The following is a 19,881-nucleotide window of genomic DNA, read 5'->3' as shown; positions in this document are numbered from 1 at the left end:
AGTGAATGTGTTCAGAACATCTTATAATCTAGTAAAAATACTAGGTTTCTTTTGTGGTATGTAGTTTTTGTCTGTAGAGCTGTTAAAACTTTTTTTGTGGCATTTCTTTATTTTGTCTAGTTTTTGAGCTTAATATGGAACAAGAGCATAAATGAGAACAAAAAAAAGTCTTTCCAAGTGGAAACACTATTGGATAAACTAGGAAATGAACTTTCAGCGAACTAAATGGCAGTAGAGTAGCCCAGAAGGCTACGTGAAAGTTGTTTTAATGAATTTTCAACCTGTGTGAATCTTATTTTCAGGTTTTGCTGAGAAATCAGTGTAGAACAGATTCACAAGAAATGCAGGCTTGGGTTGTGTGAGGTGATGCTAAGCTATGTACGCTTTTGCCTTGGGGAACCTAAATGCTTTGATACTGACTAACGAGGTGCTTTGACCCTTAAATTGAAGCATAAGTCAGATGTACAAATCTATATAAAGTAAAGCTGAGGAGAAGGTTTTCTAGAATATGGGATTTAATTTTCAGTTGTGTTGCATCTTCTAGGTTTATTATTGCCTTCACTGGCAAGCAGAGAAGGGGAGACAGTTACATCCATTTTCTTGAGACTGATACAAAGATGTGGGATTTCTTCATTCTTCTTTCTTCTTTTTGACCTTTTCCAGCCACAGCTGTTTGCAGTGTGGTCATTTATGTTTAGGGTGAAATGGAGGGAAGAAAGATTAATTAAAATTTACAGTACGAGATCACAAAATCATACAAGTTGCCAGAAATTCTGGAAATCACTGGAGCTGTGTGACTTAATAAAGTCTGAGTAAGAACAATTTTCTGGTTAAAGCTATTACTCTGATTCCCTTTTTTTTTTTTTTTTGTCCAAATATTTTGGGTTTATGCTCCCTTAAATATTCCATTAAGAATTTTCATTTCTGTAAATGCAATAAAGTCTAGATGCGTTGTAGGAAAAACAATACCACTTCTTACAGGACAGAAAGATGTAACATGCATGTGCTTCAGTCTCTGTCACTATTAAAATGTGTCTTCATGTTGTGTAGTCTCATAATTTTGAAGTCTTATGAGTGCCCATAGAGTGTCTGTGTAGTAATAGTTCTGTTTCATACAGTTGAGGTTTTAAAGAAGATTGACATCCCTTCTGTCTTTATTGGTGAGACATCAGCTAATTCTCTTAAAGAAGAATTTACTTATGAAAAGGGGTAAGTTAACCTTGCATACAACTGTTACTCCTTGCATTAAGTCATTGCCTCTCGTTAATATTTATGGATTTAAAACAGGGTGTTTTGATGGCAGAGGCTATAGGTATTCCAGGTGAAACCTTGTACCTGAGAGCGATGAGCAGAAAACGTTTTAAAAACTAATATAAATTGCTTGCCTGCAAGAGGGTTACCAGATATTTATCAAACACTACTTTTTTCATTTTCATATAGCATTAAACATAGCTAATGGTATACGAATCACAGAAATGTTCATGAGAGTATGCATGTTTCAGATCTAAGAGTGTGTTCTTTTTACAATGTATGTCAGTTCCCATTGAACGCAGGTGCTAGTCTTTAAAAAACAGAATTTTAAACACCATTCTTTATTAATAGTTCTAAGACAAGCCTGAAGTAACTTTCTATGCTAAGTGAATCTGCATGATGCATTTACAATAATTCTAATGGTGTACATGATTAGGTTTGCCCTGCTTCTGTTCTGCTTTTAAGTTAAAAACTTGAAAAGCACTGTGGGAACAAGATGGTTAAAATATATACCTCCAATAGGATGGAAAAGGAAGCGAGTTTCATATTATTAGTCTTATGATCTTGCTTCAGGTATCTCTGATGTCCTTTCACTAAATTAATCAGCTAGTTTTGAGTAGACACCCTGCTGATGAAACTGCTTGATAAGTAAAGTGTGGCTCCACATGAATAGTAGTTACAGAACTACTACACTTATACATTGTACCTTTTTGGGTGTTTCTGACTGCTTGTGCCAGCTTACTAAATTGACTTTACATTATGTGGATATCGGCTGAATTTTCTATGTTGCTGTGCACAGGTAGGTGTTCTTTTAGTGTGTCTAGCGATAACATTTTATTTTAATGTTTTTTTAATGTATTTATTTTAATTCATTGTTCATTAAATTCTAAATTACTGAGAAACTGTTACCTTTTTTCTCCCCACAGTGGCCATGTTGTGTTAATCCCGGAGTTCAGTCTTCCTTTGGAGTACTACTTAATTCCATTCCTAATAATAGTAGGGATCTGTCTTATTCTGATCGTCATATTTATGGTAAGTTCCTTCTTTTAATAACGCTCTTTCTTTCAAACAAATCATCACAGAACTGTCACTTAAGTGAAGGGGTATAGTAAAGGAACAGAGAAAGCTTTGTGTACTGTGCATACCTGTACCGTGCTTACCTGTAATCCTTTATTGTCTCACTACAATAAACAGGTGCAGAATTTTGGCAAAGTGATACAGGATCCTGCCCTTAGAATGTTCTACCTGGCACATAACTACTTACAAAGAATTGTCCTCACTTCTGCTCTTCAGCTGCACAAGTGCTTTCTTTTTCACCCTGTAAAGAATGACCTGTCCTCATGCTCTCATACACTGAGTTTGTCCCACCTGACCAAACTTGCGCTGCTTAATAAACGTTAGTCCCACTGTTCCACAGTGCAGGTCTTGCTGGTTTTTACTGCAGATACACTAATCAGTCAGCAAGCTCAAAACCTGTTACAGCATATATCATACAGCATATACATCACCTATAGAGGTTCTCGGTTGGGCATATGTCTCCTGTAAAAGGTAAAATAGCCTAGCTATACATTATTTCAGAATACTTAGCATCCCACTTCTTGGAATCTCTGCTTGTCTCTGACCAGTTTATTTTACCTTTTGATAACAGTTGATGCATTACTTGATTTTTATATAATATTTTCACAAAATACTTTTTCCTGTGTTAGTGGTTTTTGTACTGTAAGTCATGCATTTAATTGACAATCCTGAGCATGTTTGTCCCAAACAAAATTGCAGCAGCTCTGTGAAAATAAAGCAGAAATGATCAGCTAGTGAGAAGGTAAAATTCACCAATGCTTTGTCTTGTTTGATCTCCTGGTAATAACCTTGCTCATAAAGGATCTTGTCTCCGTTAATTAGGTGAATGTATAGCCTTACCATTGTATGCTGAAAGTCAGCAGCTTGAGGTGAGGAGAGATGGTATTTCTGAAGGAGTCTGGTCACCAGGGATATTCTGTAAACATCTGTTCTGAGACCATCAATATTCCAACTTGAGCTTCACTAATAATCTGCTTGTTGTGCACCTAAGTTGAAAAATCAAACAAAATACTGGTTATCTTAAGAAATGGAATGAAGAAGGCTATGAAAGGGACTGTAGCATCATTTGGAAATCATAAGTACTGGCTTTGTACCGTATCAAAATACGGTCTGAAACCCTGATCCATCATTTTTCAGAAAGATAGTAATTGGGGAATGGAGAGAAAGGTAATAAGAATAGTTAGGGGCTCTGTAACTTAAAGAGCGATTTAGAAGGTTACCATTGAAGAGAAAACTAATGAAGGAGGGGGAACATATGAAAACTGTAATCATGAGGAGCGTGAGCTTGACTGATCATGACCACTGCCATGGAAATTAAAAATTAAAATAGACTAGTTTTACTCTCAGGATATTTCTTCTTCTTTTGCTTCAAGAGTTTCTCACCAGTTCAGCTGCTTTTGTTTTTAGATGGCAAGTTAGTTGCAAAAATTCCTTATGGACTTCAGTGCTGTCATCTTCAGGTCAAGAACTGAACTGTATTACAGACTAATTTCACCAATTGCTTTAGCAAGGAACTAGTTACATAATGCACAAGGCTAATCCCACTGAAAGGCCACCTCTCCTTAGAACTGCAGATGTTTCCCTCACTATGAAAACAGCTGTTTTCTGCATCAAAGGTGGCATGACAAATGTCAGAGGAATGAGGTAAATAAATTTGTACAGTGTTTGTTGTTAGGACATAAGTGAGTTCTCTTAGCAGAAGCTATCACAGAATGGTTTGGGTTGGAAGGGACCTTTAAAAATCATTTTGTCATGTCTGTGTTGTGATCCTCCTCCCCTGCAGCTATCAGCAGGGGCATCTTTTCACTAGATCAGGTTGCTGAAAGCCCCATCCCACCTGACCTTGAACACTTCCAGTGATGGGGCAGCCACAGCTCTGGGCAACCTGTTCCAATGTTTCACCATCCACATAATAAAAACTTATCTTGATTATGTCCAGTCTAAATATACTGTCTTTAATAGATACTGATTCTTGAAAACTTGACCTTTTAAGAACTGCGTATTTTTGTATCAGCGTGCTGATGCTCCAGATAAAAAATATTTTTTGCTTGATGTGTGAGTTTGAGCTTTCAGGATTCCAAATTAAATACACAGGGAAGAACCATATACACAGTCCAAAAGGAATAAACAGTTAGTAGGTAGGATTAGCTATGAGAAGGGGAAATAAACATTTGGTGAGGAAAATTTCAGGGGTTTAAACTAATCTCCAGTGCTGTCTTTCCTTGCTTATGCACTGTGAAGAAATGTAGAAAGGGGCACGTCTGTAAACTATGATTAAGAATTTATTTTTCCAAATTAGTCCCAGTTATAAAAGTAAAGGCTTTGAGAGGCCTGAATTTCTCTTCTGTTAGTGGTAATAGGTAGTCAGTGCTAAAATTAATTGTTCTTTTCATGTCTTAGGATCTTGTAGAGGAAAACCAGACAGGAACCAGGAGAAAATTATATTGTATGTCTGCAAGTCAGGATTATCTATAGTGTGTATTTGGGACAGATGTCTGGACGGTTTTGGAAGGAGGTTTTATTATGTTGAAAATTACAAAATCCATCTACACATCTCGTGTTAAACTGAAAGGAAAAGGGAAGAAGTCTTTTAAAAGTGTTTTCCAGAGTGTAGTACAGGTTCGAAGGGGGAGCAGGATAAATCCAGGCTCACTGGTGGTAAGCTATGGGGTGGCATGATAATGTTTGATGGATGGTGTGCTTGCGAGGGCTTTTTCTCTGCTCCGTGATGTACCAAGTAGACTGGGACACATCTGAATGTGTGTACGTTGGCACACACAGTATGAGGAACAAACAAGAGGAACTAGAGCTCCCACAGCTACAAAATGATTGGCGTGAGACTTCGTGGGGAGAGTGCTGCAATGGACAGTTACAGGCTGTTTTGGAGAGATGGGCAGGGCAGGTGAGGCAGAGGGGTAGCACTGTGTGTAAGGGAGGGGTTGGACTGTACAGCACTTGCATTAGGGGATGAAATGGCAGAGAGCCTTTGAGTAAGGATTAGGGGAAAAATTGATACAGTAGATGTAGGAAAGCACTTGGGGAAGTGGTAACTCCCAGCTGACTTTGAACTTGTATGTGGTTTACTGCTGCAACTGAATGCATGTAAGTCTGTGGGCCTGATGGGCATCATGCCCGTCTGCTGAGAGAGTTGGCCGATGGTAATAAGATACCTCTCTCAGTTATTTGTCAACAATTTTGGGAATTTGGAGAGGTCCCCGTTGACTCGAACCTAGCAAATATTATTTGCTCTGTATTCAAGAAGGTGAAAAAGGATGACTCCATAATCATAGGCCTGTCAGTCTTGCTTCATTGCCTGGTAAAATTACAGAGAAAATTATTCTGGGAGTTTTTTAAAAACACTTGAAAGACAGCGTGGTCATTGGTCAAAGTTAATGTGGGTTTGTGGAGGGAAAGTTCAGTCCTTACCAACTTAATGTACTTTTATAACAAGATTACCCATGTAGTGGACAAAGGGAAAGCAGTAGATGTGTGGAGCTGTGGTTTTTGGCATTTGGTTGTTGGTTTTTTTGTTTTGTTTTTTCTTAGCAAAACTTTTGATATTGTCTTTTACAGTCATCTTCTGGACAAAACATCCACCATACACTAGACATGCATATGTCGGTAGGTGAACAATTGACTGAAGGGATAGGCTCAAAAGGGTTGTAGTAAAAGGGGTAACATCTGGCTGGCAGCAGGTCATTAGTGGTGTTCATCAGGGTTCAACTTCACAGCCAGGTGTTTTCAATGTTACTATCAATGACCTGAACACACTAGTTGAGTGCATGTGAAGCAAGTTTGCCAGCGATATGTAAATGTATTGCCTTGAGTGTAGAGAGGCCTTAACAGAGGGATCTTGGTAGATTAGAGCACTGGACAATTAACAGGTGCAGTGAACTTGATCCCAGGGAGGTTCTCCAGGTTGGATTTAATCCTCATTCATTTGTGGTTTTGGCCCTGCTTGTTTCAGGGTATCTTGTTTTGAACTAAGAAATGAATGTGAGACTCTGATTGTTACTAAGTATCTGAACTGCAGCAGAAAAACTGTAGTTTATGCATACAGCTCATTGTTTACTGAGGTAAAAAGAGTCTGAACAGTTTAGATCCAAATAGGCTTGAAAAGTGAAGCCAGGTGCAATGCAGAAGAAGAAATCTATTTTGCCAAAACCAGTTAGTTTCAAATGGCCTAAAATACTATTTGGCCATAATATACATACATTCATACTTTCAAAAAAATTTCTTGTGAAGTATATCAGTGCCTTCTGGGGATTCCTGAAGTGAGAGATATTAATGCTGTTTATAATATTAATACTCTCAGTGTTTACCTTATCCACAGGGTAGGTATGTGTAGAGCACCTCTGCAGACTTCAAAAGACTTGGTAGTGTGTTACTTTGGTTAAGGCCTTTGTTGTTTGTCGTCATATTTGAAAAAGAATGTCACATCACAGGTGCTGGAATTAGAAATCGAATAGAAGTAGCATTAGGGACTATTAAGAAAACTGAAACAGAATCCATAGTGTAGTTGAAGACAGCAAGTAACTATGGCTTGAAGTAACTCCTTTACTCCTTCCCAAACTACCTCTAGGTACTATGAAAACTGATAAACATTGGAATAATCCTTTAAAAGAGCTGTAATAATAATCTAAAAGTGTAAGCAAAACTAGTCAAACTTAATAAATTGTATTTTGCTTTGGAATGTGCCATCCCACTGTGCATGGGCCTTGTAGCGAATTGCAGTGATGGCTGTTATTTTATATAGTATGAACATAATTTTTTTTTTTTCTCTCCTTTCAAAAAAACCTTGTGTATTTTCAGTTTATAGTGCCATGGTTGTGGAGAACATCCTTTAGGCTTTATTCTTGAGTCTGGGCAAGGGAAGCTGGGGTTCCCTTTTAACTAACTTACTGTGAAGACTTGTAAATAAAAACTTTTATTGTTCTTCTGCTGTTTCAACTTGCTGCTCATGTTGTCTTACTTATGTCTGTTTCCAGATCACAAAATTTGTGCAAGACAGACACAGAGCAAGAAGGAATCGGCTTAGGAAGGATCAGCTTAAGAAACTTTCTGTACATAAATTTAAGAAAGGCAAGTGGATCATTCTTTGTCTAACTAGTTAGACCCTGTTGTTTTTAACACCAAAAAGACTCTATATTGAGGGGGGTTGTAGTTTTGGAGATAATTTTGAGTACACTTGAAATAGAATTTGGAGTGAAAGCACTCAATTTGAATTGGCCCTGTTATCACTGAAGTAGGTAAGTTCTAACATTTCTTTAATGGAAACAGAGCAGACTGTGGCTGAGAATTAAAATGCTGCTTAATGCGCCACAGAATCTGTACAGAAATTCCACAGAAGGTCCTTGTTGTGCCCTCCTTAACAGTAACCACAGCAGTTGCTTGCTGTGGTACAGTTTCCATTATTTGGAACTCCCACCTGCAGCACTGCATCCAGCTCTGGAGTCCTCAGTACAAGGAAGACATGGACCTGCTGGAGCAGGTCCAGAGGAGGGCCACAAAAATTATCAGAGGGATGGAACATGTCTGCTATGAGGATGGGTTGAGAGAAGAGAAGGTGCTGGGGAGACCTTAGAGCATCCTTACAGTACCTAAAGGGGCTGGCAAGAAAGCTGGAGAGGGATTTTCTGCAAGGGCATGTAGTGACAGGACAAGGGGGAATGGCTTTAAATTGAGAGTAGAGTTAGATTAGATACGAGGAAGAAATTCTTTGAGGGTGGGAGGCGCTGGCCCAGGCTGCCCAGAGCAGCTGCGGGTGCCCTGTCCCTGGCAGGGCTCAAGGCCAGGCTGGACGGGGCTCTGGGCAACCTGGGCTGGGGGGAGGTGGCCCTGCCTGTGGCAAGGGGTTGGACCAGATGACCTTTGAAGGTCCCTTTCAACCCACACTATTGTGTGATTCCATGATTATTTGTCTGGAAACCGCTAAATACTAGCGGCACAGAAGTTGCCTGACATTGTAGAGACTATAAAAACAAAACTGTCTTGTGGGTGTAATTTATCTGCTTTTCCCGAGGATTGGTCCTTTCATTCAATCATGATAGTTCTGTGAGGGCAAGAGCAATTCAAATTTAATGCCAAAATACTTGCTATTGCGATTCTTTGTAGCGATGAATTTTATGCAAGGTCTAATAACAAGATGAGAAATAAAGTTGTTACTTTATTCAATGAAGTAGAAAAGCTACCTTAAGTCCTTCTCTGTTGTAGTCTACTCCCCAACAGTAGAAAAGAACCTGATACTTTCCTTCTCCATTTTGCTTTTTAAACGTGTTACCATTTTAACATCTGATTGTTCATTCATACAAGCTATTGCAAGGTATGAGAAGAAAAGGTGGAAGATGTATTTAATTGAAATGATTGATTACTACATAACACATTTCAATAGAGAATGTATTTGCTGAGGCACAGTGACTGCATTAGGGGATATGCCTGGATTCAAGGATAGAACCACTTACTGTTCTTTGACCTCAATAAAGCTAGCCTGCATTATTAATGACATTGCTCTCGCTTTATGCAAAGCAGATGTTCAATTTGAGTAGGTACCGTATTAGTGCAATGTTAGTCAGCCTCACTGGGGGGGGAGCAGGGGGAGAGGAAAAAAAAAGTGGGTTCCTCTGCAGGGTTGACTGAACCTTGCTGTAATGACCAATCTGTGCTATTGCTATGGAGTTAAAATTAACTCTAAAAAGTGTGCTTAAGCCAAGAAAGCCAATACTAATTTTGTTTCCTCTTATTAATTCTTTATGAAATCTAACCAGAATAAAAATACAAAGTAAATTATGTTGCACTTTAAAGAGAAATTTGCAAGGAAAATATTGCTTCAAGGAAATCAGTTAATCTCTTTTTCAGCTAACTATGTGCATCTGTAATTATCTCGGACTTACATCACTAAGTAGCCAGTCTATGAAAATCTTATCACTGTTTTCCTCATTCTCCTTCCTCTTTGCTTTTGCTGAACCTTACACAGTATGAATTGTTTGGAGGGCAGTCAGTCATTGTAAATACAACGTGGCCGTAAATATCCAGCATATCCCCTGTGTTGAGTGGCTTATGAACAACAGAACAAAAAGCTTATTTTTTTTTTTTCAACTAGGATTTCGGTTTCTTTAAGCAAATGATCACTTTGGTTCTACTGCTGTGAAATTAATACCTTGCATTGCTTTTTTAAAGTCCTTTTGCTAAAAGGACAAAATTTGACCCAGTACTTGCAGTTTATAACCTCTGGCAATTACAGTAAAAATATATTGCTTCGTGTTTCTTCGTGAAAGATATAATTTCTCAGGACATTATTGCAAAATCCATTCACTTCCTATCCAAACAATCTTACTTTTGCTTTGGAAGGATAGGTGAAAGTAACTCCTGTGGGCTATAATCCTGTTTTTTAGGAATGCAGAGTTTTGTCTCCAGCATATTCTTAAAAATCTGTTCATATTGAAGCTAAAGACACTGTAGATGCTGTTCTTTCTTGCATTGGTTTGTGTATCATGAATCACTGCCTAACAAATGGTTTCACTACTGTAAAAGGCATATTAAGGGAAAGCTGGCTTTAATGGATTTCTGGAATTTAATAGGTTGATAGGCAAATGATGATGTAACGAAGAGGATTGTTCTGTAGAGGTGATTGCACTCTGACATACCTGAAGAGTTGTTAACACAGAAAATACATAAATCATCTCTAAATAGGATTTGAGTCATGTACCACTGTAACACATGGGAATCTTTTACTAATTTCGGTAGGCTTTAGATCAGGCACTTAGTATTTTTGTAATGAATGGAGAATGCAGTAACAGAAGATTTGGCACTGACTATCTTTGCAAAGTTCTAATCAAGAAGCCTCACCTTCGAATAATTCTACAGAATGCTGCATACATATAGCAGAATGTGTTTTCTACACTGAAGGAGTTTTGGAGCAGTTGCCTTGTTGTGGTTCCTTACAAAATGGATTGCATTTTGGTCATGTGAATGTTTGGTGAGTGGGAGTTGATACCTTTTGTATGATGTCTTTATAACAAAAGTCAACACAGCAAAAAAGACATACCCATTTAATGTGCCTGTAACTTGATTGTTAGCAAATCTGAATACTCTGAAGAAAGCTTAAGATCTGAATTGGTATGTATTGTAGAATTTATTTTCAGAAATATATACTATTATATCCAAGCTAGCCTAACTACATTAGAATGCAACCTAGGCCAAAACTGGAAAGATTTTTACATCTTTAACTGCAATGAAGTTGCAGTGTAACCTCTCACTCCTGTAAAAAGAAAATACCATAACTTGAGTGAAGATAGTATGCTACAAAAGAGATGTGTCTGCATATTATTAAGAAATTAAAAATGAACTAAGTAATATTTTTGTACATTGCATGTCAAAAGTTAGGATCTTAAATGAGTGGTTAGATGCCTGACAAAGAATCTAGAATTTGGGAGGTGCTACATCCGTAAGACTTCTAAAAAAGAAAAAAAGTTCTTTCGTACTTCAACACCTAATGAAACAGTTTAACTGGAGACAGTCAGCTTTGAAATCCTTTATGTACACGTGGAAAAAAGCCCCAACACGTGACAAATAATAAGCTGTAAGAGTATGTGTCGTTTTAAGTAAATACACATTAAGTATCATGTATTGAATCTTTGTATACGTATCTCTATGTGCAGATTGATACATATAAATGAGCAATAAGTGGGAAACAGATGTATCTGAATGCCATTTAAAAATCTGCTTCAGAGTGTCGTTCTGCAGTTTACTGTGTGTTCCTAAATCTAGTCTTTTCCCTCCACGTGAGATTGTGATGGATGTAGTTACCATTCATTACTGACCCATCTGCTTGACTGCACAGTACAGTAGCAGTTTAATAGAGATAATAAGTCACAAGGTCTACTGATGTCTTGGCAGCTTCATTTTTCCATTTTTCATTGTTCACAAGTATACATGCATGTGGGTGTATAATTCTGTTTCTGAAAATATTTTTTTATTCATATGTGCCAAGTAGAAGATAATTTTGCTTTCTATAGGCTCTTCATGCACAGTTTATTTAGGCAAGCTAGTTTATTTTGCAGCAGTTTCCATACGTCCTGGTTTTGCTGATTTTTGGTAGTTCTGAGCCAGCTTCTGAAATACAGTAACAGGTATTTGAGAAAAAGATGTCTGCAAAACGTCCCTTTCAAAAACTGAATGTTCTGTTCTTTGAGGGGCATGTGATCACGGAGGTGAAACTAACTTGGAGACTAGTCCAGGAGGCTGCAGGATTCATGGAGAAACCATACAGGCAGCTGTGCTTAGGCAGGCTGGTGTTTCTGGTCCTGGCTGCTGTGTGGGCTTGCCTCCCTTCCACAAACCATGCTGAGAGCAAGAAGCTGGGTAATAGTGTTAATCAAGCTGTGTAATGACCTGTTGGAGTAGTGTTGCGGTTGGACTGCAGTTGATGGATCCAGTGGGTGCAGGTGAGGCAGCTGGGCTGAGGGCTTGTTGCCTATCACTGTGCAATGAAAGATGGGGCTGTGAAGTTGGGTGAGGTAGGCTGGGATACATGGCCTTGACAAGAGTCAGAGAAATACCTTTGCTGCAGTTGGTCGGTATGGTGTCAGTTAGGTCTGTGGCCTCCATGTTTGAGAACTTCAGCATTGGCCTTATTGAGACAACTTCTATCTGTATTTACCTGGCCTAGAAATGGATGTGATGCTTTACTGCTGCATCACTTTTTTTCTGAATGTGTTGCTGTTCATTTGCCAGGGGATGCCTTGGTGAGATAAGCCTACTCAAGAACTGTGTGCTATCATTTTTCAGGATTTTCTTATACGTGTTGAATGACTAGTGGAGAAAAAGACAGTTGTATTTTTTTCTTTTTTCCCCTCTGGGGTGCTGCGGGCATTTCGGGCGAGCGGGAGTCAGATTCAAATACTCACAGAGTTCAAGATCTGATCCGTTTATTGTACAAACCAGGTAGACTTTTATAAGGCATTCTATAAGCGTGCAATAATGTGGTTGGCTATTTTACAAGCGTATAATAATATGATTGGTTAACAATTGTTTACTGGGAAGATTTCTGTTTCTGCTTTCTCTGGCACGTAGGCTCCTTTCTGCGGTTTCCCAGCTCCTCTTATCACGTCCCGTTGGCCTTGCTTTTGAGCAAACATCTGCAATTTGCTCCTTTTTCTTCATCCCACTGTTCTGGCCGTAACCTCGTCTTATTTCTTCAGTATTTTTCCACTTGCTTCAGAGTTCAGTATAATCATTCAATACAGCAAGAGCCCCAACACTGGGGTATCATGCCCTTGACAGTACTGACTGTCCTTCATTTTTGTGTTGAATGTGGTAATAACGTGCTGATTATAAATGATTCACAAATATGGTTTGACTAATAGAAACAACAGAGAGAAGGAATGTCACAGGAAAAGAGGAAGTAATTTCTAAAAAAAGCTATAGCTGAAATACTTTGCTGTGTTAACATTAAATGAAAACTCGTATGTCAGTGATGTAGGTCTGGCAGTGATGGACTCTTACTTAATCTCTCAGACTTTTCCTACCTGCCCATTAGGTGTTTTTCCCTCTCCTGCTTTCCCTTTATCCTGTTGCTGTATAGTAACTATCAGAAAGACTGTGTTTATAAGTGGTTCTCATGTCCACTGCACTTATTTTCTGAAATGCCAGGTTACAGCAGTGTTATTTTCCAGCAGCAGGTATCAGCTTTGCCTTTATGTTAAATACTATATATTAAGAAAAATATTATTAACCACATTTCACAGACTTTCTCTGCCACCACAGAAGCCCTTGGGATTTATCTGTTGGGAAACAGATGAGAATTTGATCTTAATCATGGATTTCTGTTAATTAGAGAATAGATCTATGAACTGGTGGGTCCTGAGTTGCAGCTTCTACTCTATTTTATCTTGGCACGCAGTAAATCAATCTGTTGGCTTTCTTTTCCATCCCTATAAAGTAGGATTGGGAATATTTATTACTTTGCAGTGCTCTTGTGGAAATTGAATACTTAATGTTGCAATGCTCTATCAATTCTATGGGTTGGGGTTTTTTTGTTTAGGTTTGATGAGGATTTTTTTGGCATTAAGTCTTCATTTTATTGCCTTCTTGGTTTAAGAAAGTTTGTAATGAAAGAAATTCATGCATGTGTACTCTTTTACTGTAATTCACTTTTGCTGACAGTGAAGCACACTGCAGATGTGCTCCTTCACTGATCTCTTGCAGTCTTGTCTACCTTCTTTTTTCCGTTGTCAAACCACTAGCTTTAGCAAAACTGTAATTTAAACAACTTGCAGTGTCTTTGTTAATTGTACCCATACTGCTGGCTGGTGTATCTGATGTGATCTGTAATAACACATCAGGCAGTAGGTAACACAAGGACTTTACTGCATTAGAGATCAGTTTGTTATTACATAGGTATGAGTAGTTTTCAGCATCTATCTTACACTCGCAAATAGAGAAATGCTTTTAATAATGTGGAGAACGCAGCTTCTAAGGATGCGTTCTGTGCCTTGGTTTTCTGTCTGCTATATAACTGAGTACTATTTAAAATACCTTGTTGTTGCTATACCTTTGGAAGGGAGGAAGGTTAAAAGTTTTTGTTCTGTTTTCTTCTAAACTGGAAGTGTTAGGTGCAGGCAAAAGACAGATGCAGTAGAAATTCTGTCATGGCCATCATAAAATAGGAGAAATCAATTGTAACCATTATTTTGGTAAAATGAGAGGGCTTATTTTGCTTACTTTTGCTTATTTGGGGAGTTTAGGTTGCACAGGGAATACAAGAGCAAGCTTTATGAATGAGGCAAGAAAAGAATTGTATGCAAGTAGGCTTCTCTTATCCTTCCAAATACATACCTAGTACCACAGTTGATAGCCCTTCCCATGCTGTATGTTCCTTCTGTTTTCATCTCTAATAGATTCCAAGTTTCAGTTTTGTCTGTAGCACTTCTGAAATACTTAAGTCCTTTAAAAAAACCCACAAACTTAACAGAACAGCAACAAGTCACAGTCATGATCCTGTGTAAGATTCTATTCTGTATTTTCCACCCTGCAGGAGAGATTCTAGATAAACACCACCAGGTGTTGTACGTATTTTTTAAAAAAATGACAGCACCTTTAGAAAAGCCCAGAATAGAACTGTTGCCCTGAATGTGCTTTATGCTGAAAATTTTTAAGTCTACAGAATGCTAGTTGCTGTAGACTTCAGAGAATTGTGTGCACCACAGTATGGGTTTCTATCGTAGAATGATTCTCTGCACTACAAAAATCAATCCTGTGTGATTTTGATTTTTTACATCATAGTAAATGTTATTTTGATATTGGAATGGTGCAAAAGGCACCTGCTAATAATGCAGCTAAACACATTCATTAGATTAAATAGCTCTATTGGTTATGAGCTGGCTCAGTTCTTAGCTCACTTTTGTTAACATCTGAAAAAGAAGGCTTGCAAAAATCCTGAATCAAGGCAGTGGAGTGCTTGTCGTCTACTCTGGTAATGTGAAATATAAGCTGTGTCCCTATTTAAAAGCTGAAGCTACAGTTATTTCTATATGAATGCTATTAGGCTACTACTGTAATTCTTCAGTTTGGTTTTTATGATTTTTTTTTAAATGAGAAAGTATTGAAACATGATCAAGGCTAATTGTGCAAGTTAGATTGTTTACAGACTAAATGGGAAAAGCTGTTACACTTCATTTATTTGAGTTTTTTGCGTTTTGGAATTATGCTTAAGATTATTTTTTTTATATCTGCAAAGAAAGTTTATTTTTCTCAGTGAAGTTATTGTTACACAGTTAATGAAAAATCCTGGTCAAGCTGCTTTTTAGAACTTTTAAGTCTTGAATTTTTCATGTTTGTCCTTTATTAGTGATCTTATTCCAAACACAGAAACAGAAAAGTAGTGCATCTTTGCTCCTTTTCTGTCACTAAACAACTTCATTTTGCTGATTCTCTTTCCCCATGAACCAGTACTTGAAATTTGAGATGACAATAGAGATTCATCTTTTGTGTCTCTACCTCACAGAAGATTCACTGGTGTTTTTAGCGTTCTGCAACTTCCTTGGAAAGTTCAGCTCCTTCACTGCCAGTGCACAGCTCTTCATTTTCCTAATGTCATGTCCTTGGTCTCCGTATGTGTACTTGACAGATACAGAACAGTCACGCTGAGTTGCATATGAAAACTGAGGTCTTTGAAAACTGACTATTTAGATAACCTAATGTAGATAACTTTGCCATCTGTAGAAAAGCATTGGGTTTAGCAGCATGGTATCAAAACGTATTTTGAGCTGAGTTTCTAAAAATTCTGTCTTGTCATACAGTTTTGTTACAGTAAAGGGAAAGCTCTGCTACTCTTGGAGCATTTGTGAAGGACATATTTTCTGAGTAATGCAATATCTGCCTGCTTTCTTCACTCCCAACCTTCTTGATAATGTAGGTTAAGTTCATGACCCAAATCTGGGCCTCCTGTTTTTTGAGGAGGCTCATTTCAACACATTATTGAAATCTGCCCCGTGATTTTCACCTTTTCCCCAAAACAACATTTAGACAACTTGTGTTATTATATCAACTGTTTTCAACGAGCTTGGAGCATGAACTGTGCCTCTGATTTCTCCCCAGTTTGTCTCATGTATGTAATCTGGATGGTGCTTTGGGAAGCAACAGGGGAGTTGCTATGAAATAAAACCTAAATTTGTGCTAAACAATGTTGTGTCACAGATTGCTCTGTGTGGTATGTGTATGTGGAAAGGTGAACTATATGCAAGGGATTCTTGGGGCTGTTAACGCTAAACCTAGCATGCATCAGTCTTACACATTTAAATCAGATGTCTCTGATGTCAAACCTCAGTGATGTGCAGCAATGAAGTTTTGGTGTGGCAGATAGTAAACTTCTATCAAGTCTTTTTTTGGGCTGGGAGAGGATTAAGGTGATGCTGTGGGGAGTGGGAGTAGAGAATTGAGTTGTGAGGATGACTGATGAAGAAACACTTGTGGGATGGATGGGGCTAACCTTAAGTGGAGTTTGGAAGGAAGTAGAAAAGGTTGAAAGGAGATGGGGAGAGCTGCCCTAAGGGGCACCGCGAATAAGATATGCCATCTCAACCCTTCTTTTACCTTGAGGCAATGAGATCACTGGGGCCTCCATTTCTCTTACTGGGAGTCTCTGCCTTGCTGTATGCCTTTTCCCATTTGTATTTTGATATGAGAGAGCGAACCTTCTCTGCACATACTCTTTCTGATGGAATCTACATCTCTGTACCTCCTGTCCTGGTTTTGAGTGGGAGAAAGTTAATTTTCTTCTCAGTAGCTGGTACAGCTGTGTTTAGGATTTGGTGGGAGAACAGTGCTGATGGCATGCTGATGGTTTCAGTTGTTGCTAGGTGATGCTTATACTAAGTCAAGGACTTTTCAGCTTCTCAGGTACTACCAGTGGGAAGGCTGGAGGGGCAGGGGAAGCTGGGAGGGCACACAGCCCAGAGAGCTGGCTAAAGGGCTGTTCCATGCTGTATGATGTCATGCTCATTATAGAAGCTGGGGAAAGAAGGAAGGACGACCACAACGATACATTCAGAGTTACGGCACTTGTCTTCCCAAGTCACCATTATGTGTGATGGAACTCTGCTCTCCTGGAGACAGCTGGATGCCACACCACTTCCCTAGCTCCTTTGGTGTACAGTAAACCCCAGGATGTTAGCTAGCCCTGAGGATGGTGAAAATATAAACAGTGAGCACTGGGAGTTTAAGCAGCTGTGAAGACGGTACAGGTTAGGAACCATCAGACTTAGTGGGCTAGGACTGCTATTACAAATATTTAGCCAAAATACGCAGAGTGTGACACAGCTCTTTGGGGCCACCCCCAGGATATTGCCACCTGTATCTGGGATGTCTGTTTCTTGGACAAGGTGGTCAGTATAATCTTTTTTTCGTGAGGCATGTCGTTGGTGCCTTTCCTCATCACAAAGTATATGACCAGGATGCAGGCACCTGAGCACCACGTTGAACAGATGACTGATGACTGCCCTTATGATAGCATGTACAAATACGCATTGCATCATTTGACCCTGTTACTATCCAGTTCCTCAACCAAACATGTCAGTCAGGTGATAGGAAGGCTTGCAGTTTAGCCTGCTGGCACATGTGCTTCTAGCCATGTGACAGAGAGGACTTGATGGGAGGAGAGGCAGGCTGGGCTAGTCCTGTTTTTTCTTGGTATACTCTAGTTCAAGCATCTGAAGAATACTTCATGGTCAGGAGAGTGTGCAAGCCCTAGCAAGCAGCTGCTTGTGAAGAGATGGCATGGTACTGGATGGTGTTAAGACAGGAGAGTTCAGTTGTCTAAAAGTGCTAATGGCATACTAGGAGAACTACCATCTGGAAATAGTGAGTAGCCACACTGGATGTGTTTAAGTCGCAAAAGGTGTGTGAAAGAAGAGTTCACCAACTTTTGCAGATACAGTGGATTTGTGCACATGTCCAGAACTTTTCCCATCTTGACAGAGCTGAGCAGATACTTAATCCAGCTTATGTCAAAGCAAGGGATCCAAACTGTGACAGGGACCCTTTCACTGCTTAAGTCCCTCTTGAGGCTTGATTGGGTAAGTATTCACAAGACCTGTAATGAAATGCAGCTCCTTAAAAAATGAAATTCAGCTATCTGTTTATTTTAAAAGGTGTACTTTGCACTATCCACCTATTGTAGTCTAGTAATTGGCAGTCTTAGGCAGGAGGTGGGGGATCTAGGTTCTATCCTAGTTCATTGTCTTCTAGGATTAAGATATTCATTTCCATCTTCTTCCAGATGCTATTCTCTTAGGAACTTGCATTGCACATCTAAAGCCTTGACCTAGAACTAGGTTTGGGGCAAGGGAGCGGTTTGGCCCTTTACCAGGATTACTTTCTGATGGTCCTGAAAGGCTAGTTCAGAATATCACTGCTCCAATGGTCAAGTTTTCTTTTCACTTCCAACCTAATGATTCCTGGTCAGATGATTGCTCCCCCTGCTTTTTTTCCCCCTTCTTCTCCTTCCCTGCTACAGCTTCTTTCTCTTCTCTGTCCCGTGGTATCGCCCTCTGTGTTGTTTATAGAGGAAGCTGAATCCTCTTTCAGCCTTCATATTGTTAGATTAATATTATCAACTTTTTTTCCTTGTATGGTAGTTCCTTTGTTATGTGATATTATTATTTCTTAGGGTTTGTTTGAATTAATCTTTTGAGGATATAGGTGGTCACTTTAGACTCCTGAACAGTATTTACTGCTTCTGGAAACTCTGCTCTTGATGCTTTTTACTGTTGCATTTTTCTTTTTCTGTCCCATTAGGAACACTGTAGTGATCAACCAGTACACTCTGCTGCTGCTCAATTGTTTGTAACTGATGAAATCTCAGTTAAAAATGCCCAAGGGCATAATCCCTAAATAGATGCACTTGCATGTTACAGTGCTGAATTTCATTCATGTACCATTATTCCAGATTTGCAGATTTTTCTGTGCTATCCCAGTTACCCTCTTGGTGATGCTGCCTTAATTGCATCTCATATATGTATAGTCGATGCACTCCTTGTTTGTGTATCGGTATTGTTCCAAAGCAATTTTGTAAAAAGACAATACCGTTAACTTTCCTCCAGCCTCATGAACTTCTTCCAACACCACCAGTAGCAACTTCTATTTATTCAGCCCCCTCTACCAATCCTTGCTAATCTTACTGACTAGAACAATCATTTCACACATAGAACTTTACTGAATGTTATACCAAAGTCCACATAGGTAAGATGTGCTGTATTTCTTCCTTCTAGAAATGGGTTGGCAAAGGCATTGTCTACCTTTACTATGAGCATGTTATATTAGATTCTCTTTATTTACATAGCTTATCGTTCATTAAGTGCCCTAATTTATGTTACAGGCCACTCTGGAAAGAGCAGTCTCCTCCCCTTCTGTTGGGCTTGTGTATGCTTCACAGAAGAGAATCCTAGATTCAGAGGGGTGAGGAAGGCACCAAACATTCAGGATTTTCTGTCCTTGCCTGGAGAGGGGTGTCTTTGAATCCATCTGCATTGAGGGAGATGGTTTAAATTTAAGAAACGTACCATGGATTTGTATTTGTTCTCTCACTGCTTTGTTCTGCTTTCTGCTGTTCTGTCTTTTGCCAATGTCTCTAGGCTGTTCCTTTCACCAATTTCTCCACCCCTTTGCCAACAAAAACACCTGCTGTATAACTACGAAAAGCATTGTATATGTATGAAACAGAGATCTGCAAGAAATGTTATTCAGGGTATTGTGTCACCTTTTGAAGAATTAGGCTAAAGAGCAGGTGCCTTCAACTGTCCTGAGAAACACACATGCTTAATGCATTGTGAATGTACATGTTTGTAGATTAAGTTCTGCTGAATTTCATGACATTTTCTAGCTCCAGCAGTTGTTCGAGATGCTGGTAAGGATGAAGGCTGTTGGACTTCAGTTTCTGAAGCTAAGGAAACAAAGATGGGGTAAGAATAAGGTCAGCACTGGTAAGGCCACATCTGGAGTGCTGTATCCAATGCTGGGCTTCCCAGTACAGGATAGATGTGGAGCTCCTGGAGAGAG

The 19,881-nt window shown here is 39.0% G+C and overlaps 1 protein-coding gene across 4 annotated transcripts in view; it reads left to right on the top strand.

Annotated features, from left to right (window-relative positions):
- RNF13 (ring finger protein 13) overlaps positions 1 to 19,881 on the top strand; it is a 44,713-nt gene that overhangs the window by 20,068 nt on the left and 4,764 nt on the right. Inside the window, exons 6-11 of one of the 4 annotated variants that reach the window (XM_037406285.1) lie at positions 1,119 to 1,209; positions 2,178 to 2,283; positions 5,902 to 5,949; positions 7,317 to 7,410; positions 10,192 to 10,303; positions 19,202 to 19,281. In XM_037406285.1, the coding sequence (XP_037262182.1) occupies positions 1,119 to 1,209; positions 2,178 to 2,283; positions 5,902 to 5,949; positions 7,317 to 7,410; positions 10,192 to 10,303; positions 19,202 to 19,271 (521 nt within the window). In that variant the 3' untranslated portion in view covers positions 19,272 to 19,281. The remainder of the gene's footprint in view (positions 1 to 1,118; positions 1,210 to 2,177; positions 2,284 to 5,901; positions 5,950 to 7,316; positions 7,411 to 10,191; positions 10,304 to 19,201; positions 19,282 to 19,881) is intronic. The other 3 variants (XM_037406284.1, XM_037406282.1, XM_037406283.1) reach the window with 3 other exon arrangements.

The sequence above is a fragment of the Falco rusticolus genome, chromosome 13, assembly GCF_015220075.1.
Source record: "Falco rusticolus isolate bFalRus1 chromosome 13, bFalRus1.pri, whole genome shotgun sequence".
NCBI classification, from domain to species: Eukaryota; Metazoa; Chordata; class Aves; order Falconiformes; family Falconidae; genus Falco; species Falco rusticolus.
The sequence above is the reverse complement of the archived record's forward strand: the minus strand, read 5'-3'. Positions and strand labels throughout refer to the sequence as shown.